General features: G+C 40.8%; 1 protein-coding gene across 1 annotated transcript in view; it reads right to left on the bottom strand.

Moving 5' to 3' along the window:
* Positions 1 to 817: 817 nt before the first annotated feature.
* RGS5 (regulator of G protein signaling 5) overlaps positions 818 to 22548 on the bottom strand; it is a 47964-nt gene continuing 26233 nt past the window's right edge. Inside the window, exons 3-5 of the mRNA XM_036103469.2 lie at positions 16615 to 16676; positions 8469 to 8635; positions 818 to 5970 (exon numbers count right to left, since the gene is read on the bottom strand). Coding sequence (XP_035959362.1) covers positions 5809 to 5970; positions 8469 to 8635; positions 16615 to 16676 — 391 coding nt within the window. The 3' untranslated portion in view covers positions 818 to 5808. The remainder of the gene's footprint in view (positions 5971 to 8468; positions 8636 to 16614; positions 16677 to 22548) is intronic.

Below are 22548 nucleotides of genomic sequence, written 5' to 3'. Positions count from 1 at the left end.
GCCTGTCATGGAGCCCAATGTGAAGCTTGAACTCTCAACCTTGAGATCAAGACCTGAGCTGAGATCAAGAGTTGGACGCTGAACCGACTGAGCCACTCAGGCACCCCTCATCCAAGATAATTAAAGAGGAGAGTAGGTGGCATTGAAATGATTTAGGACCATTGCATCTACATTAAATACAGTTAGGCTTCATAGGGACTTGGAATGAGATCTAAGAAACTGTCAGAGACCAGGACAGACATTCTCTTCAATTTCTCTCCCTAACCTTCTCTTTCCCCAACACACATTTCTCATTATTGTTTCTCCCTACAGATCTGCTCCCATTTATGCTTCTTTCTGTACACAAACTTTCCCTATCCCCCAGTCCCAACCCTAGTTGGATAATTTCAGCCCATTACTTAAACTATCTGAGCACCAAATCTAAGGTCATAGAATTGAGCTGCTTGCAATGGCACCAGGATTTCAGCTTTCACCAGTGCAAGCGGAGAAAGGAATGACTATACTCACTGACTATTGCAGGATCCAAATGATATAATGTGTTAATGTGTTTAGTTCTAACAGTGAACAGGGAGGTCAATAAGTTGCCATTTGAATCCAAGGGAAAGTAGTCAACAGAGTGTATGAGTCTGGGGCACTTTGTATCTCCCTTTCTGAGTTCTGATGTCAGGCTATTTTATAATTGATGCTTATTGGATAAGGATCATCCCAATTGATCTAGGGCTCACGTGGTGTAAGGAGCATAGTGAGCAAAAAAAGCCTATCTTAAGGCATAGTTTCATATCAAGCACGTTCGGGAGTTAAGAAGGACTCACAGAGGTTGTCATACAGATATATATTTAATACAATATACATGATCATGCATACAGATACATGTTTGGTGCTTTATTTACCAAGAAGTATGAGTCACATAGTACACAACATATTGACTGCAAAATCAGAAGATAAACACAATTGTTTCTAAATGAAAAACTTCCGGGATAAATGCTGACAGATGGATTTTCAATCTTTCATTTCTACTCCTGTCTCTGGGACGTATTTCCTGAAGATGCAGTTTCCAGCATTTAAAAAAAGAATTAATTTTCCCAAATCCTGATACCATATGACATAAAAAGAACTTTTAGCAAAATATGATCCGGATTACTTCTCTCCATTGGAAAATCTCTCAGCATTTCCCACTGTTTTGCCTATGCCTTAGCGTATACGTTTTCTTAGACAGGAAGTTAAATGCTTTTAATGTATCCATTATGACATAATTGTGATTAGACCCCTCTGTTTTAAATGTTTCCTCTTGCAGGGGGAAGAGAGGAAGGGAGGTATAGGAGTGAGGTGGGGAGGGAAAATACCTCAGGTGAGAAAACAAGTACCTTGCAAGAGGCTTCTTAACCTGGATTTGAATAAGCTTGATGTGTAGCTTCTCTACTAGAAAAATGAGATAAGATTATTATTAAACTGTGAGGTGAGGATAATATTCCCAAGATATTTTTTTTTCCCTTCACTCCCTGCTCTGAGTTTCCATTCAAAGCTGCAAATGTGTCTTCAGTTGGAAGAGTTGATCTTTTCAGTTCCACGATGGTTCACTGATACTGGGGAAAGCCTTTCCTTGGATATCAATTGCTCTGGTCTGCCACATGCCCTATTTGGGCAAAAGTATGTTGAACCCAAGCAGCGGTTGCTAAATTGTTACCTGAAGAGCCTCCTCCCAAGCAAGCGTTACATACATGTCTAATAGAATGGAGACCAGAAAACCAGAGAGGTCTAATGACAAGTCAGTCAGGATATACTGAGATGCATGAAGACCTCATGTCCAGAACCTACATAGAGTTCCCTGGCTCTTGGGTTTAGACATTTGGATGTTGGAAACTCAGTTCTCCACTCTCTGCTCCCCCGCACAGGTGAGCCAAGTGGGGAAAGCAGATCCTCTACATCTCTTCTTCCTTCTAATCAAGACTCTCTAGGATTTGAAAATGAAGTTCTTCATCTAGCTGCATTGTAAGTCAAGGAATGCCTTGTTTGCAAATCGTAGTGATGACAGGAAGAAGTGGTTGGATTTTCAGTCAAGGGGAGCTGTTCTTAAATGTTTCCTAGTAAGTAGATTAACTTCATAGGTCTGGCACTCCCTTCTTCACCACTACCCTTTCCTCCTCTCTCCTCTTTCTTCCCCCGAGCCTTTATCTCCCAAACTTGCTAAAGTCCCAGGAAACAGGGAGAATGGGCTGCTAACATACAGATAGCCTTTTAAATAATTTTCATGATCAAATCTGTGATGGGAAAGATAATTTGACAAAGCCCTGGCAGGGGATACTTCTGAGTGTATCCGTTGATTTGGTGATGGTCAAGTTTTTACTGAAACTTCTGAACAGCTATTATTCTTTGGGAGACAATTAATAACCCCATCCTACTGAAATGGACTCTAGAGAGAGAACCCATCAACCAAGCAAATCCATGGAATTGTATAGGGTAAAAATGAAAACAATCTCTTTCACCAAATTTTTCTCGTTATGCACTAAAAACTGAACTCTACTGATAGTATAATTTATATGATATATGTGCTGCTGAAGCGAGCACAGATTAATTTATATGATAGAGAATTAAAGTTCATGAGGCAAAGGAAGCAAAACGTTTCCATATATTTGATATTATTGATGTGAAAGTAAAGGGACTGAAAAGCCTCAGTTCTCCATCTCAGAAGGTCTATCTGGGAGAAGGAGTGTGTGTGTGTGTGTGTGTGTGTGTGTTGTTCATGTGAACAAGCACTGCTTTAGTAGATAAACACAGCCTTTTAATTTCCTCTAGAATCAACAGTCTAACTCTTTAATCTGGTCCAGTTTGGACCCTAAACTGACGCCAACCCCAAACTGTATCAAACCCAGGCAGAAAATCTTAGGGTGTGGGCCATTCCCTGGCCTCATCTTGGGTTTCTTTCCAGAGTGAGAAGTGTATACTCCTCTTCCCATTGACCACAGTTTGGTTCCGCTACCTCTCTACATCCCAGATCACTTACGACTGTAGTTCCATTTCCGGGAGGGAGGGAAATGAAAGCACCAAGCACCACAGGACTCTTGCATTAACTTTCTTGCTTTCCCAGCAATTTACTCAAGACAAAGTGGGGAGGGAGGTGGGGGAGGGAGAGGGAGTGATGAAGAGATGTTACACATTTCTTTTTTTTCCTGGAAAGACCATCCCAGTTTTTCTGATTTCCCAGAACTAAAAGAATGTTATTTTCTTTGTGTTGCCATGGAAACTTCCAGTAACACTGTTTTTTTTTTTTTCTTTCTTTTTTCCTAAGTTTAAAAACACTTTAAAAGGATTTGAAAGAACGTTTCGGGCAATTTTGATATGTTTGCTTTCACATTTTGGGTTGTAATACTTGTATTCCTTTTAATTTTATCAGTTCATGTGTTAGAATGGTTTCTAATGTGTGTGTAAACTATAAATTTAAAATCATATATACAGATTTATATATTACATGGCATCGTTTGACTGGAAAGCATTCATTCTTTTTTTTCCCCTTCACTGCACAGCCCTCATGGTGGTGCTTTTCCTGCCCTTTGCCTCCGGAGTTCAGCCTATGAAAAGGGGAAGGTCCTCCTTACCCTCCACTCACAAGTCCTACCCACTGACATAGGGTGTGTAGTCAGTTTGTGAATACAGTTGATCTGGGTCTGTGTAATGTCAACCATCTGGGTGAGCTCCGTAATATCTAGTACATTCTCTGGGCATTTTCAAACATTTGGCTCTTTGAAATCATGTGAATAAAAAGTTTTGAATTTTCAATTCAATTAACATTCTGCTTAAAAAAGGTTTGGCATCCAAGAACAATAACTCCCCTAGATCCTTGGGTTCTTAACATTTCTAGCTGCATGAGAAAGTAAAGGGCTGGAGATTTGTTACTGATTTGGGCAGTGTAGACATATGCTGAGCAAGGTGGTGCCAGGAAGTTCTGCTCTGAGTTGTGTGTCATTCCTACACAAATGCACACGGGGAGGACTTCTTGATGCTCATGGTGTTGATTTGGCCTAGCTGTCGACTGCTTGGTGAACAGTGTCTCTGAAGTCAGCAATATTTCCAACTATGAATGGACTCTTAACACACTGGCAACTGTTGGCAGTGGACCCACTCACTCCAACCCACTCTCAGAATGTGAAATAGCCAAGTATTCAGAAGGGCATGCTGTCCTTCGCAAGAGCAAACCCAGAGAAGAGCCAACCAACACAACCAGCACTCGCCTGAAGACTACAGTAACGTGGTTGCTTCGCTGTCAATATTCTTAAGAAACAACTGAATAAATGGGCCATAAACATGAAAAATTAGGAGTGTGTGGAGGAGAAAGGAATGTGAAAGAAGGAAATACAAAACTAAACAATGTGATCTTCTCCTTCAACATTCCGGAATTTTATTCATCCTTTCATAGATACTTTCTTCCAAAATTAACTCAACATCCTCATCTTGGTTAGCCTTGTACATGGTTAGCTTGCTTCTCCTTATTACTAAATTATGTAAATCACTACTTAATCAAATCTACTAAAGATAAGAAAAAGAAATCTACCAAGACTTATAATAATGAAAGACATAATTAAAAGATTAAAGCTACTAAAATATACCACGGCCTATCAGTCAGCTGCTTGCGCGGGACGTTGGGACATAAATGCGCACTTTGAGGGTAAATACGATCCATTAACACAGGGAGCAAAATAGAGAGGCAAGATGGGGTTGCTAAAGAAAAAAGTCACACTATTTTGCAAAATGCGGGGTTCTTTGAAACTCTTACTTAGAAAGCCTCCACATGTAGTCAAATTAATTTTTCTAAAGATAATTTGGTATTTTGAAGATAATCATTTCCTAAACAAACAGATGGCATCATAGGGTAATTAACCATTTTAGACTTGACAGAATTTTTCCATTTTAGTGTATAGTTCTCCTGATATTGAGGTAAGGGACGTTGTGCTGGATAGCATCTGTTTTATTCGACATGATTGGAGTTGAAAATTTTGGAATTTTCTACTCACACGGATTTAAAATAATTTGAAAATTGAAACATTGGGCCTAAACACTAGAGGCATATATATATTTATTAAATACTCCGTTGCCAGGTCATTGATTTAATACAGAATATGGTAACTGGGTAGGGGGGAGTATGAGAGAGGTATAAGGGAAGAATCAATAGGGATTGTGTTCAGATCTATTTTGTAACATTCATGGTTATATCTCTTGTTAGTGATCTCCAGCCAACACAAAGACGCTCTAGAGGGAAAATTGATATTTTACATAATGTATTTGCTTTAAAAAATCAAATAATGGCTGCCTCATAAAATTCATTTTATCCTTTACTAACCAAAGTCAGAAATAGAGGGGTGATTGCCCCTGGATCAGAATTAAAACAACAAGTGAGATCAATTAATCTCACTTGAAATTGGTCTTTCTACATCCACATTCTTTCAGACCAGTTTACGTGGAGATTCATTACCCAAACCAAATGGACCCACATTCAATGATACCATATTCTTGTCTTATATTTGCTTGCCTTCAGCAGAATTTTTCTGTGATTCTGATTGGCTTTGACAAGAACACACTGAGTAGAACTTAATTAAGAATGGGACATGAAGAAGAACCCCGGGAAAGGAAGGCATTCAGACAATATAAACATCCAAAACAAAGTGCACAAGAAGTAAGCAACACTCCCTGGGATTTTTCCCTGTTTGGGTATCTTTGAACGAAGCTGCTGTGGGAAAGTATGCAGGTTGCTGGAAAATGTAGCGTTATTAAGGAAGCAGTAACTCACAGGGTGATTCTCATAGCCCGACTGAATTACTACTTGATTAATTCCTGGTAAAACTCAGAGCGCACAAAGCGGGGCAGTGAATCCTTTTCCATCAGGGCATAAATTCTCTTCTGGGCCACATCAAAGCTGCTCAGGGAAGGTTCCACCAGGTTCTTCATGGTGAGGTCCTTTGTGAAGTGATCAATATTCACCTGTGGGCCAGGAAACAGGGTCATGAGTCAGCTCAGGTTGCAGGATTTGACGACGGGTGGGGAGGGAAGTGGAATTTGTTGCCAATAAAACACATGAGGGACAGAGGGTAATAAAAAGTGAGAAACATCATTTCTGTTTTATAGGCAATGGGGTAAGGCAAGCGACACTCCAATACATGCACGAATCAGATGAAGATCCAAGCGGTGTTCGCCACCCACCAGGTGTGAGACCCTCCACCGGCAGCTAATACACGCATATGTGCATACTATGCCTAATCCTCACGACAACCCTATGAATACATATATATGTGTGTATATATATATTATATATATATACATATATATATAGCTTCAGCGGCTTTCTCAAGGTCACAGAGTTAAGACGTGTATTTGCATCCAAGACTCAGAATTTGAATCCAGTGTCCTGATGCCTAATCTCTCAACCTTCCTTCCCCAGCGTTTGGTTTCATGGCTGATGGAAAGAGTGAAGAGGAGAAAGGAATCCTGTCTGGGACCCAGGATCTTGTGCATGGCTCCAGAGAAGCAAGGAAACTTGGTCTTTCCTGCAACAAACCAGGAAACTGTGCTTTTGACAGAATAGCAATAAGAATAGCAGCTAATGTTTATTGAGTGCTTCTTCTGTGCAGGGTCCTTGCTGGGAATGTTACTTTAACAGGCTCCATGCTGGTGAACCCATTTAACCTCATAGCTCTGACATCTACATCTTACAACCGAGGAGCAGAATGTTAAGTGATTTGCTCAAGGTTGGAAGTGGTAGAGAGAGGATTCAAAAACTTAGCAATATAGCTTTTAACCAGTAGACTGCGGTGTTGGAAGGCACCGTGGCTTTTATGTCCTGAGTGCAGTGCCGACACACTGCACAAGTCCCGGGGACACCGTTCATTTTAGGGTCTATGTGAATGGTCCCTTGGAGCTGGGCAGCATACAGCCTGCATGGGCGTGCCTGAGTGAGATTTGAGAGAAATCACTGTTTATCATCGTGTATGCTTTAAGGACCCTTAAGCTATCTGGCTGTAAAAGAGAAAGAAACAATCCAAATTGGCCTGTGGTTCTGAATTGGAACACTGGAGAATGTTCCAGTTCTCTCCTGGGCTTCTAGAGGTCCTTGGTGCTGAGAAAAACCATCTGGGCTCAGAGGATGTTGGTGTGGTTGTAGGCAGAGTCAGGGACAAAAGCCTGATGGGGGCGTGCCAGGCCAGAATGGGCTGGATAGAGGGCATGAGCTGTGCTCCAAGGTCCAGGATGGAGGAGGTCAGACTGTGGTGAGATTTTCCATGGTGAGAGGGGCTGGAGTGCTCTCTGCAGGCATGGGGGAAGACGGTACAGAACAGCCTCAGAGCTGACGTCCAGGGCCTGCCTCTGCGTGTGAAGACTCTGAGCCCAATGAGGTCAAGTTACATGCCCGCTAACACTCAGGAGGGACAGGCCGTGATGTACGTGTCTCTGTTCCCATTCTGCTCTTCTTCCTGCCACACTAAAGCAATGCTTCTTCCTTCTCTTACACTGAGTATGTACTGAGCTAGGTAGGCAATTCTACTCGGAATGGTTGAATGTCAAAGAAGTATAAAGCTCTTTCTTAATCTTAATGTTTAAAAGAAGGGATGTCTTGGGGCACCTGGGTGGCTCCGAGCAACCGACTCTTGGTTTTGGCTCAGGTCATGATGTCAGGGTCATGAGATTGAGCCCCATGTCGGGCTCCACACTCAGAGGGAGTCCGCTTGAGGTCCTCTCTCCCTCTCCCTCTGCCTGTCCCACCTTCTCAGATAAATAAATAAGTCTTAAAATAAAAAAGAAGAGATGTCTTTAAAACTCTAACACATTGTATCCAGCAACTAATAACTGCTATTTATCTATTACTTTTATGTGCATCGACCTCCTCTAATGAATCATTCTGATAAATATTTATCTGTTTACTGAGCCAGGAAAATATTATTGCATTACTTTTAGATATGGTCAAATGACAATTTGCAGTGTACAAATTATCTGCATATTGAACTATGCATGGCCATTTCTTTTTTCAAAATCTTAGTTCCAGTTTTTGCCACTGTGTTTCTCTACCAGTTCCTGCTGTGAAGAGGCTGAGGTGAATGTTCAGACAGAGAAAATTGAGATTGCTACTTGCTTGGGCAAGTGTGTCATATGGGTCCATCTGCTACACATCAACATGAACTGGTAAATTTTTCGGTCAAAATGCAAGACTTGGAGAACTTTTAAAGTAATAACAGCTGCAGTTTTCAAATGCCCTAAGTACACACACATATATGTATGTGAGATGTTTTCAGCGAAGGGGACCGAGGATGGGAGAATTTTAATTAGGGACCCGTCCGAAGTCACACGTGGAGGAAGGCCTGGGATCGGGATGTCTGCGTCCATTCACCTGACTGCTTACAATGCGCCAGGAGCCCAGTTCCTGTCCTCTCTGCTGCCCAGCTCAGAGAACGGTGGCCACACTCACCCACCTACCCATCAAGATCTACCTCTTTAGGAGCCTCTCTTTGGATGAATTCTTCATAAATTTTCTTTGCCTTCTCAGCCATCTTGGCAGGGGACTTGATCTTCTTGTAGTCCTCACAGGCAAGCCAGAACTCAAGGTTTTCCTCACTGAATTCAGACTTCAGGAAACTTTTGAAGCTGGCAAGTCCATCTAGTGAGGGGAAAGTTTGGTTGGATGGATAAATAGAAATCTAGAATTCTAGATCCTAGAAATCTAGAAACATACGTACTGCATGCATACATACATGTATTATGAATTTATCTAAAATATATCATACATTTATTATGCATTTGCTTGCTTGTTTGCAAAACTGTATCTTGTTGTATAGCCTCAGCTCGTTTATTATGTATTTCTGTCACTTACATAAGAACCTTACAAGTGTTCGCTCATTTACTCTCATTATAGACCTGTGAGGTAGGTGCTATTAATGTCCTATTTTACAAATGAGATAAGAGAAGTCAAGTACTGTGCCCTTAGTTAACCAGCTGGTAAAAGTGGCAGGGCCGGGATTCGAATCCAGGCAGTCTGTATTTGGGGATGGAAGTGTTACCTGTATATAGCATCAAAGAATACTATGAATGTGAATACCATCTGGATACTTACCAATTACCAAAAAGAGAAAAATACACTAGAAACTTGGTTTGGCAGTGTAATACTGATGTTGATTATCACGTGCAAATGACTTACAACCCTTTTCTTTTTTTTTTCTACAGATGATTTTTGAGCAGATATTATGTTCCAGGCACTATGATAGTATGGTAAGTAAAGTCATCATGGTTCCTGCCCTAATGGAGCTTATAGATTCCAGGGAAGGTAGAAAGAAGACGAAGAAACACAAAAAACATTGACACAACAAAGGAAAAACCATATGAAAGATAGTCACAGTGTAACAGAAGGGTCTTAAGCTCATTTTAAGCTTAGGGAAGGCCCTGTGAGAAAGGGACATTCAGTTTGAGATGTGAGGGTGGGTGGGAGAGGACCCAAGGAAGCTACCAGGCGGCCGAGGAGTTTACTCTGCCCATCAATCATAGGTTAGTTTTTAAAACATACTAAATTTAACACAATTACAACTATTGTGATTGTGTTTTCAGTGTGCTGTGGCTCATGTAGACTTCAGCTTACTTTAAAATATGTTTACATACATGTAATATATATTATACACAAGTCTATATAGAAATATGTATATTAGGGGTTCTTGGGCCTGATCCCTGTGTTTCTTTGTCTTTCTTAACCTCCACAGTGAGAGATGAGTAGAAGGAAAGGTAAAGATCTAGGAAGGCACTGGACAGGAATAAAGGAAAAATCACTCTGTATGTTCAATATTCTCTTCGTTTTTAAAACTAGGTATATATGTTTTTTAAACCCAAAGTCCAACAAATGCCTATCTGTTGAGAGAAGCCATGTCCACTTACTATCTAAGGAAAGTAGATTTCTGAAGGGAGGGGAGAAGAATTCCAGTTTTGCAGACTGCCACAACCACTGGCCAGCTCTCCGTGTCACTTTGCCTCCCGGGGCAGAAGCAGGACGACTGTCACCAGTAAGTACATCAGGGTCCAGGGTCGCTCTAACTTGCTCCCCATCAGGAAGCACTTGTTTGCCATTCATTCTCCTTGGGGAACACATGCATGAACTGAATTCATTTCCTTCGACCTCATTTCAGTCAACTGGCCTTTCCCTCGACTATTTCTCTGTACTTCTTTTAAAAGACTCTCAGCTTCCATTCATTCATCCTCACCGGACGCACGGATTTCATACAGTGCACATACAGCATCTAGGGTTGTCTTTTTTTTTCCAATTTACCTTCAATACATTTTTATTGTCTGCTTGCCCCTCATAGTCCCCTGCAACCACATTCAATTCTAAAGAAACAGAATGGGTAGGTGATAATTAACTTGGGTTAGAGTCACCAGCAATTTCTGGCTCCAAACAAAACACTTTGCATTTTAATCCCCTCTATTTGTACTTCACCTAAAAAAAAAATTTTTTTTTATTGATCAACATCTAAAAATACATCTGGGCGCAATGGTAGGCATGATAAACAATTTGCTCTAGAAACCTAGCTAGCAGAATTACTATAAAACTGTTTGATAACGTGTGCCTGGATGAAATCAGGTGTGTTTTCCCTCTCTCCCTGCCCATATATATATATATATATATTTTTTTTTTTTTACTAAGGATTTTACTATATTTCTAGCACCATTTGTTACAATTTAGTGACACGGGAGTCAACATATATGCTAAAAGAAGGCCTAGATCTCTGTCATGGTTAAAGTTTTCATTGTTTCTTAAACAAAAGGTGTCAGATAGTCTCTGTGGCAATGGAAAGATGCCCAGGCACTTTTTGCTGCCCGAAAATGACAGCAGGAATGAAGTCTTATGAGCGCCCATGCAAGACCATGGAGGAAACTATAACTTCACAGAATAAGTCTGTGGCCAATTTACTCTCATCTGGCCCATGTCCCCACAACCCATCAGTCACTCTGAATCACCCATTCCACATCTAAAGGTACAGATAAAATCCCAGTCCTCCCAAGCATTGTTATTTATGACCTGAGGACACATGCCAGGACTCCGGAACAATGTTAACATTTACCAGGCATCTGGGGTGGGGGGTGGGGGGGGGGAGCTTGGGAAATAACTTTCCAGTGAAGTAAGTCCATTTTCTGGGTACTGGCTTTATCACTCTCACTGAATTCCACAATATTATTTCAAGGTTTTTTATCAATGCACGCACTTTGAATGGAGACTCGTAAAATGGCTTTATACTCTATTGGTCTAGGAGATGCTTAAAGCTATTCTCTCTCTCAACTGGCTTTTGAGAATTCTCTGGATGGCCCCTTAGTAGGACTCACAAGATACCTTCTCCTTCTTAGCCTCTGAGTTTCTATTGGTCCATTCCCCAATACTCCCTGTTCAATTCCCATAACCCCTGAGGAAGTCCTCTTGGGTCACAGCCAAATCGACTCTGGGAGGAATGTCTTTATTCTGCAAAGAACACACACATCTTCTCTGGCCCACACCACTGCCATCCCACTCCACTCCCCAGCTGAGCCCCCAGCACACATTCCTGTAAATCCCCACATTCTTCCCTTCTTCCCTGCTGAGCCTGCGCAGAGCCTCAGGATACTTGTCAACACACCTCTCCAGGTGTATACCACCGAGGCAGCAGAGGAAGCCTACCTGACCTCTGGTCTGGTGGCAGTAGTCTGGGTTGTGGCCCACATTATAGTCTCAGAGCCGTCTCTAATGAATGGTGTCACTTTTGACATCCAAGCAAAATAGCGTAGCAGCCCTACCAAAGAACGAAATGAAGCCAGCTCTATTTTCCTATGAAAATAAAAGGAGCGTTAGACAAAGCCAAGTCAGTTTGGTATAATAAAAATATTGGAAACGAGATTAGAATAAATCTCTTCTCCTAGAGGAAAGATAGTGAAATTTAATGAACGGACATAGCTTACTGGTTCAGAGCATGGGCTCTGGAGTCAAGGCTGCCTGGGGTGGATCCTGGCACAACACATAACTACAGTAACTCGGGCAAGTTTCCCACCCTTTCTGAGCCTCTGTTGCCTCATTCGTTGAATGGATATAATCATGGAACCCACCTGATAAGATTGTTGTAAGGATTCAGTAATTCATGTAAAGCTCTTGTACATGACAAGATATTGAACATGACAGCTCACTCAGTAAGTACTGGCTTTCATTATTATTCTTCATGCCTAATTTAAAATTAATCTTTATCACCATCTAAAACCCAACTCAAATGTTGCCTCATATGGGAGGTATACTACCCTCCATTTGCTCTTGAAGATTTTTAGTATCATGAGGGAAGAGCTCACTTTGTTTTTTTGTTACAACTCTCACTTACATGCTGGTCTTCTCCAAGAGGCTGTGAATTCTTTGAGTTCAAGGTTTGAGTTTCATTTACTTTTGCCTCTCTTTTATATCCCACCTCCTAGTCTAAATCTGTCCTAACGTTTTGTTATTTTTTTAAGAGAGAGAGAGAGAGTGAGTGTGAGTGGGTGGAGGGGGGCAATGGGAGGGGGAGAGGGAGAGAGAGAGACAGAATCTCAAACAGGCTCCACGCTCAGCATGGAGCCCAACACGGGGCTCATGACCCTGAGATCATGACCTGAACTGAAATCAAGAGTCGGACGCTTAACCAACTGAGCCACCCAGGCACCCCTGTGCTTAACATTTAATAGATTTGTGCTGAACTAAATAAGGCCCATTAAGGGAAGCATTTGCTTCCAAGTCACAGAACCGAAGAACACAAACTTAGAAGAAAAATAAATTTTCTGCTACCACTCTAATGTTTTGTTTCCTAAGCAAGTTACCTAACCTCTGTTTGCTTTTCTGAAAAATGGAAATTGTTATTATACCCACGTCCTAAAATTATTATACTCATTAAATAAACCAATACATGCAAAGTGCTTTGGACAGTGCCTGGTACATGGTGAATAATACACAGAAGCTCTTGCTTATATTATTATCATTATTGCTTTAAAGAAATTTGTGGCTGCCAGTAAGACAAGGACATAGATGAGCCAGAAAAGAGAAGGGAGAATATTGGAAACCAAAGAGTGAGAAGCAGAAGGCGAATGCAAAGATAGGAAAAAAAGAGAGAGAGAGAAGGCTAGATCCAGGCTCTTCCATCCTCCATGGAAGAATCCAAATCTCAAGGGTATCTCAGGAAATATTCTGACCTTTTGGAGCTCCTGGGAAAAAAAGAATTCACATAAAATCTTTGCTGCTATTAGATTGTGTTTCATTCCTCCTCTGCTCTTAAAGACAGTCATGTGGAGAAATTTAATGTCACTGTCTTATTTAAGCTCCCATGTGCAATCAGTTTTTATATTTAATGAACAACAAACTGGTTATTTGTCCCATGGACCTAATGAAAATAGATGGCCTCCCCTACAGAATTGAACACAAAACATGGAAGAAATTGACGTACTTTCAAAACAGAGTCAAATACACTCGAGGATTAAAAATGATTTTTTAAATGAGGAAAGGTAAGAGAAATCTTGTTAGCTGGAAAAGAAAAGATTGAGTAGCACCTTAATTGTCTTATTTTTAAGAGGTTAGGTACCAATTGATTTCATTTCCACTCAAGAAAAATGTGGATTTAAGGAATACTTGGGAAACCTATCAATTGTGAGTCAATATCCTACATTAGTGGAACAGAATGCCAAATGTTCTTTATAAATTAACTAAGGTGCCACTCCTCAAGGTTAAATGACTTTGTTTATCCAATCAAACATGAAGAAGAGATTGTGGTGTTTCAAACGCATAGATTTCTCAAATGTATCTTTCTTCGTTACCTATTTTGCATCAATCACAGCTAATGTTAGAGATTTCTGATTATAGACCATTAGTTTTAGCAGAGTCAAATAAAAACATCTTGTGAGAACTGAGTTGCTGAAGTTTGGCTTAAATTTATTCACGAGGCACAATAGGTGGTGTTTGGGAGAATAGGTCAAACATTGTTTCTGAAGGTTGATGGTGCCGGGGTAGAATTATTTGGGCATGACAATCATTCCATTAGTCCTTCTCTAGGGATAGCTAGACAGAGAGAAGCAGAGAGCAATGACAACGTGGTAAGAGAGAGACACAGAACAAGAAAGGGAGTCATAGAGAGAAGCAGAGGCAGAGGGGGAAGTGGGAAAATAAAGAGGAAGAGAGAGACAGACAGATAGTAAGAGCAGAGGACTAGACTTGGAGAGAGAGAGGCTATCTTATTTACTAATGGCGTCCCCTCTCTTAGGGCGTGGCTCTCCTTTGTTTCTGTGAGATCTCTCTATTCATACCAGAACCCCTCTTTTTCACTTGAGCTAGTTTGAATGTAGCGATACCCTTTCAAAGGAAGGATTTTGACCTGAATGATTATCAAATGTTTTTCCACTTATCACTTGGGGAAATCAATTGCCCAAGTCTTAAAAATGTTAATTACTTAGGAGGATAATTATGTAGAACTTAAGATTATATGGAGACTCTCTCTCTCAATCTCTAAAATAAATAAATAAATCTTTAAAGAAAAGATTTTATGGACACACACACATATACACAGATACATACCATATAACACACATATCTATGCATATGTAATTTTTAAATATATATAATTAAGTGAAATGTGAATATTATATATAGATATTTACACAAACACACACATGTGAATATATATTTTCCACACTGAGAAGTAGAAAACATTACTCTGAGAATCTCAGGCCTTAAGGTTACACCATGGTAATCATTTATTTACAACCTGAAAGACTTCAGTCCCTCAACAAATGCTAAGGTGTTAACGCTAACTGCCTCTGACTTAACTTCTACCCCTATCTTTCTTATACCAATAGCTCCCTGTCTCCTACAAGCCTGAAACATATAAACATGTGGCCCAAAGGATTAGTGTGACTGAAAAAGATTGTATATGGGCACACAAATATATAACCTTCTCCTTAGTGGTTTTGCAAACATGAAAATAGTTCTGCTAATTCTCAGGATTTCTTGACCATAGCAAGATATACCTACACCCAGGAGACTTAGGATTCATAATGTATCAATATACCATCTGTCAGGTTGCAACTGGCTCCAAAACCATTGTGTAAGACAAGAAATAAGTCAATTGATAAACATATTTTTTTCTCTTGGTTGACCTCATGGGATTTCTGGGTCCAGCAAATGAATGAATGAATTCATTCATTCACACATTAAGTCAACATTTACTGAATACCTTATATGTGTCAGGGCAGGGTATTCTGTTTAGCACAAACAATAAAAAGAGAATCAAAAGTGGATAAGATTAAGAAAGTTATGAAGTCGAGGTTTGGCTGTTCTGCCCTCCAAATATAAAATAATGATTCTAAACAGAAGCTTCCCTACCAAAAACAAGACAAATAAAACTTTCATATACAATTCAACATATGTTCTTTGTTATCTACTCTGGGCCTATTGATCATGATTCTCCTGTGAGAAATATTTTTTAAATCCTTATTTTTGCGAAGTATCTAACAAAGTTTCATATGCCATTCTTGGGGTAAAGATGGAAATATGGGTTGAGTATCTTAAATTGAATCATATTCTTAAAATGAACTATTCAACAAATTTATTCTCCCTATATTGTGTACTTCTTATTGGGATATGATTCAGATCAAAAGATTGAGTCCTGGCTGTCACTGAGTTTATAATCTATCATAGGAGGAAGACACCTATGAAAAAGTACATGGTAGCAAGTATTAAGCAGGAGAAAAGTTGTGCAGACAAAGGCTTTGGAAGCTCAGAGGGAGATCATTCTGGATGGGCAAGGAAGACTAGGCATTTAGTATTTAGATTTGCTTTTATAGGAGAGGAAGAATTTCAATGGATAGAGATATGAATACAAAGTATTCCAACCAAAGGGATTGCATGCAGAAATTCCCAAGGGAGGGGAGAATGCTTCAGTGTGACTGCAGACCAGCCATCTAGTTATCGTGGAGCATCTTAAACACTGGAAACTTGCACTTGAAACCATAGGCCTTGGGAATTGGTAAGGATTTGCATTAGGGGAAAGGTAAGTAGTGCTCAGGTGTATTGGTATTAGCTTGGAAATGGGTTCTTTCTGGCACTTTTGTCATGTCTTGAATAAAGATATAAAGGTCAAGCACCAGAAGAGGAAACCAAGGCTGGGGGAGAGAACAACCCATGTCGGGCCACAAAAACAATTAATAGCAGCTTGGACTGGGACATACTACCCAACTGTGCTTCCTAATCCAGTGATCTGCACATGGCTCTAGCCAATCCTTGTTAAGCCATTAGGAGGTTAAGCTGGAAAAGGTAGTATCTCTCTTTTACTAATGAAAACATTAAGAAGCACCCAGGTCAAGCCACATGAGTAAGTAGGACAGATGGGAAAACAACGTGCAATCCTGAGTCCTCAGGACATTTTATTTTCACATTCTCTTCCAGTGTAGTAGACCTTCCTCTTCTTGTGAGCTGGATAATCACCCTCCCTTGGCATTCTTCCCTTGTTGAGATCACTTTGAAAAACTGAAGAAATGTCAAAATTGGAGAAGAAAGACACAGGCAATACAAAGGTGATTTTTTGCCTCTGTCCCTCCCCTGACCTTTTATAAAAGACAATTCCAACTTACAGTTGTTCTGCAGGAGCTTGTCCAGGGAGTCACGCCACTGCAGAGCCTCATCCAGTGAGGGTCTAAATCAAGAATTCAGAAAAAAAAAAAAAAGGCAACAGCCATGAGAAGGGAATTAACCACATTCACTGACAATGTCTTGGACCTGCTTTTCTTAGAAATGATATACCCAATGACCCATCCTCAGGACAAGGGAGTTTGACTTACTTTCTTTCTGACAATCAGGTTTGGTGGGCTGGGTTTGTTTTCACACATCAATACTGTGTATTTTCTTTTTTTTTAAGATTTTATTTATTTATTTGAGAGAGAGAGCAAGAGAGCGAGAGCATGAGTGGAGGGGAAAGGCAGAGGGAGAGGGAGAAGCAGGCTCCCTGCTGAGCAGGGAGCCTAATGAGGGGCTCGATCCCAGGACCCTGGGATCGTGCACTGAGCCAAAGGCAGACACCTAACCAAACTGAGCCACCCAGGCGCCTCAATATTGTGTATTTTCATCTCCTCTTGAACAATCTGTTTGGGTCTCTTTTTAGAAGTAAAGTCTATTTGTCATGAAGCTGTGTCTTGACATTCTTGTATATCTCATGACAGTATCTCCAATTGTGATCTTTTTTCCCAAATGTAACTAAGTGAAATCCAGTTGCCCCATTATAGGGATTGAACTCATGTTCTCTGCCTCACCAGTGCTCCCCTTTAGCTGCCAAATTTAATCAGCAAAGGGCATTTGATTCCACATCCTATTGCCATCATTAAGGCTGGTGGAAGATGGAATGTGGGATGCTGCCTCATGCTGGAAATGTGATCATGGTACATCTACATTTTTAAAAATCTGGGTGCATTTTTCCTGCCCAGTTAGGATAGGATACTGATTTTTAAAAGGTTTTCTCTTTCTGAGAAGAAAAGTGGTTATACATCATGAATGAGAATGTTGTACATAAATGCTCTAGATGCTGACTCAAAAGGAGAAGGTAATAGCCAACACATAATTCCCCTTAGGCTGTCTTTATTTTAACATTTATATATGCATAAACCCTGCTGTTATCTTGTTATAACCACCAATTCTTCTCTCACAGCAGGATTGTGTCAAGGCAGGCTGCTGTTGTCTGGGAAAAATGGCTGACTGTGCTCTCCTGGGGCTCCCCTGCTCTAACTCTTGCATTGTGATGTGAGTTCTTCCTTGTCAAATCAAAGGAGACTAACAAGGCATGTATTAGAATATTAAGGCCAATGAAGGTGTTTTTCCTAAATTGGAACTTCCTTAGCTCTTCACTTTTTTTTTTTTATCTTCTCTTCAGACAGTCCAGGAACGTTCCTGCTTCTCTCTCTCTCTCTGTGTGTGTGTGTGTGTGTTTTAAATAATATCTTGGGGTTTTAAGCATTCAGATTAGTAGCTGAGGTTGATAAGACAATTGCTAATTCCACTTTTCACTGTGCTGTCTTTTATTTTATGTAAGGAGTCCAAGATGGCAGTAGATATTTTTTGGCTTAAGTGCTGTGAATACTGCCTTCACTTCCATGTTCTTCATTGCAGAATATGTACAGATTTGGAGTCTTAATTATTTGGCTTTCCATAAAGCTTTGTGTTTTTACTGTTTGAAGACTAAACATGGTGAAAAAAATCTCACATAGTTTCTGTTTTCCTGGCTAGAAACACAGGTGTCATTGATCAAGTGCTCCACACCAATTCCTTGGAAATTTATTTTTAATAAGTGAACAACCTTTTCTCCCCCCATTTTCTTCTGGTTAGTATAAAGGAGCACAGGAAAGAGAAATGACATGAGGAAGGGATTGCAAGTATGTCCCTATATTTTTCTGCCTCATTTTATTTCTAACCAGAAAAGGACTTGTTTTCTAGAGGTTGTAACTCCTTTTGGCTCTTCTTTATTACCTCATACTGAGAACTCTTCCCATGTATATACTATTTCATATCTACATTTTTAGCACTCAGGGCTTACACATCGTAATTTCTTCACTACAGCAGGTTCAATGTTCTGCATATAATAGACACGCACCAAGGCTCTATCGATTGTTGACAGAAACAGCAAGACATTAAATAATTGGACAGAAGAAACAGAGCAAGGGGAAGGCCTGGCTCACTCACCGAATCTCTTTCTGATTTTATAAATATTCTCATAAAATGAAATCACCTTCTTTCCCCCTCTTTTCTTCTGGTTAGCATAGAGGAGCACAGGAAGAAGAAATGACATAAGCAGGTGCACCCAACTTAAGCATTCTACCAGACCCGATTTTTCCCAAATGGTCTTGTTAGAACCAGACTAATGATCAATAGCAGCAGTACATCACAGCCAAGATTAAATTCCTGAAAAGGACATGTGCAGAGCCCGCCTGGGGGTTAAATTAGTCCAAATTGATTCAAGGACACAGTTGAGCAGGACGCATGCCCCACAGCATAAAGCCCAGTGTTCTGATTACCAGCCTAGGAGGTAGCAGAGGTTCATCCTGTCCTGATTCTCAGAATTTGCCAGCCTTCATTAAGTCTGACTTCTTTGGAAACAAGATAGATGCAGATCTAAATGGCCAATAAGTGCTCTGGTTTGCAAGGTCATCGCTGACCACAGAGAGTGGGCACGGAGACTCTGTGTGTGGGTGTGGGGGGAGGGGGAGGAAGCCAGTTCACATGAAAGGCAAAATAAACATTTATAGAGATGATTAACTGTGTGTTTTATAATGCCCGGTGTAAATGCCAACTGGTCCAGGAAGTGACCATCTCGACTGGAAGTGTTCTCTCTCTTTACTAAACTCTTACCTATGTACTTGTCGAATCTCTTACATGGCAACAATGCGCTCACTGCCTAATGGTAGAGTTTGTTGGTCATGGAGAATTTCCCTCGTTCCACCTGTCCAATGGAGCACCCCCTGCAACATTAATCTGTACTGCAATAAGCATGCGTCAAATGCAAACACTCATGATGATTCCGTGTGTCCATAGTTAGTCTGGTTGATGAAAGCCATAAATGACCCGAAACTTCCATTTCGAATATGTTAGCCCCACAAACCCTTACTCCAACTGTTGGCAACTCTGACACTTCCTAAGCTGTAACCATGAGAAAGTATTTTAACCTCTCGAAACACCAGTGGTTTCCTTTCCTTGTTTTTGTTTTTTTTGTTTTTTGGTTTTTTTTTGTTTTAAATCTACACAGTCCCTGGCACTGTGTTTAAACACTTCTGGTAATGTTCTCACATGCTCTTCTTCTTGACAAGGAAAATGAAATCCCAGTTATTTATTGGCACTTACGTGCCCGCTCTGTTCTCCCTTCCTTCCCCGCAGGGCAATATGGTCATGACTCTGCTCAAGTCCATTCATGGACATTTGTTAAGCCCTTACCCCATGGCCAACAGTGACCTGGGCACCGAGGATGGGGATGCAGATAAAAAAACCTGCCACTTTTCGTTGTCTTTGTGTGGGCCAAACATTGTACATACAACGGTAATCCCGGCAGTCAGGCTCACTAAGCTGTTCACCCGGTGAGAGTATGGGTGTGGGAACGCTTGGTAACTGTTCTCCCCTGTGTATGGCTGGGTCCTGCTTATGTGTGGAGGTCATTCTAGAGTTAAAAAGTTAAAACACCACCAACAAAATGTGGTTAAAAATTAGTGGCATAGGCAGGGGGCAAAGGAACATCTAGGATATAAAATAAACTATAAGAACTAAACTATATAAACTAAACTATCTATATCAGCTCCTGAGCATTTCCCAATTGATTCTATGACAAGCCATGGTAACAGTTTTTGCAAACTAAATTTATGTGGTGTGCTGATTTGTTTATTACTCATTATGAGGACCTAGAGCACAGCCTTGGGGAATGCTCACACATGGAGAGGGTAGGCAAAAGTGGGAATCCTGAGAGAGAGAGGAGAAGGCAGGGTTAGAAGTGAAGGAAGAGAGTTTTCAGGAGGCCAACCGTTGAGCAGACAAACTCTGGCAACGGGTCAAAGTGAGGCTTTAGAGAGGGTCATATGGGTAGTAGGTCTAAACTGGATAAGCAAGAGTGAAGAGAAGATCCTGGAAGCAGCAGCTTTTGTGAAAGAAGATTCAAAACCAAGCAAGCATCACTGAGAGTCACTCAGAATAGAATTGAGCAGACGTTGAGGAAGCAGGGCCCATCTCCAAACTGACTCTTGCCAGTCACACCCGGACCACTTCCTGGAGCAATCCTTCTGCTCCGGACTGAGATAGAGATAATGTAATACCTATCGGCTGAGCAGCCAAGCATGCACCAGATAGTTAGAAGTCTGCCTTCATCAATCACAATTCTTCCAAAGCAAGTTACATAACCTTGTGGGTTTTGCCTTTATAAGCCTGCACTTCACGCTGGCTATTGGGGGCCCATTTTTTATTTTGGTCGACTCTGTGTCTCCTAGATTGCCATCCCTAAGACCCCAAATAGATGCTTTGGTTGTTTTACAGTCTCTTCTTGATTGACACGTTCTGTGTCTAGAACTCCCTGATGAAAACAAGAGAAAGGGAGAGGAGTAGGAGGGCGGGGCCGAGAGAGTTTTTTTCAGAGTGGAACATGGGCCCGGAGGGAGAAGAGCAATTAAGAATACTAAGATGGTAACAGACCCTGGCTATGGGTGGTAGGGATATGGGCAACTCTTTTCTGTTTTTTTTTTTTTTTTTTGACTTCTGTTTTTCTAATGAGAAAAATAAAACCATTTAAAAAATAGAAAATGCTTTTTTTGAGAGGGGGACTGGAGGGGTGGAGGGAGAGGGAGGGAGAGAATCTTAGGCAGGTTCCATGCCCAGCACGGAGCCTGACACAGAGCCTGACATGGGGCTTGATCTCACGACCCTGAGATCATGGCCCGAGCCGAAAATAAGAGTCGGCTACTTAACCGACTGAGCCACCCAGGCGCCTCAGAAAATGATTTTTAAAAAAGGGATTGCTTTTTTTAAAGGATGAGAGGGTTAAAAATAACTTCAGTCTGGAGAAGGTTTATTTTCTTCTCTGAGAGAAGAACATGGGTACAAAAATACAGAGAAATTTTAAGTGGGGAGAAGAGAGATTGATTGAGCTCATGCAGAACACAGTCTTTTCCTGTTAGTTAAAAGGCATGGACATTTGCTAAACCCGAGGAGGTGGAACGGGTTTAGGGGCTTGGAAGAGGGTGGGAAAGGCTTGTAGTGGTCGCTGACAAATGCAGTAGAGACGCACGTTCTCTACGGATATGAAGGATTTTTTTTTTTTTCCAAAACAATTCAAACTAACTCCTGGAAGAAGAAAGGAGATAGAAGACAAGAGAAGAAAATCATCCAATAAATATCAACCTCAGCTTTCCTTCCAAACTGCTTCTGTCCGAATCCCTTTAAGCCAAATCACTCAAGTGTCTGTGTGGAACATTAAAGCAGAGAATCAAAGCAGGAAATGTAATACCCTATTTTTTAAAGTGAATTCCTACAGATCCATAACCACCACACTGTTTACTTCAAAATAGATTTTTTTGATCTGTTGCTGCTATGAAATGTGGTTCTTCTTCCCCAGCAGTGCCTGTTGCCTGCCACTCCCTGCTGAATTAGCTTCTTCTTTCTAAATGCACCAAACTCAATTATGCCTCACTTCCAGTTGGGGATCACTTTGAAGTAATAAGAGGAGAATGGAACTGTCCACTTAGGTTGATGGAGAAAGATTTAAAAAGAAGAACCCGTCTTTTTATCTCCCAACCAATCCAGCTATATTAAGCTGAAGGTCATTTGGACCAAGAGAAGATTGGCCAGTTTACACAGATGTCAAATTTAAAAAGAAATGGAGGTTAAAAGGGATTCCTGTGTTTTTACTGCGCTTCTGTCATCTCCTCAAAGCTTTCAGATAGCAGAGTGAAGGAATTCCAGTACATTTGGCTTTTCTTCTTCCCACTCTCCTTTCTTGATTTTCATGCCCATGAAAATGTTTGAAGGGGAAGATGGAGGGTGTCTGCGGC

The sequence above is a fragment of the Halichoerus grypus genome, chromosome 7 (genome assembly GCF_964656455.1).
Source record: "Halichoerus grypus chromosome 7, mHalGry1.hap1.1, whole genome shotgun sequence".
NCBI classification, from domain to species: Eukaryota; Metazoa; Chordata; class Mammalia; order Carnivora; family Phocidae; genus Halichoerus; species Halichoerus grypus.
This window is presented reverse-complemented; position numbering and strand designations above follow the sequence as displayed.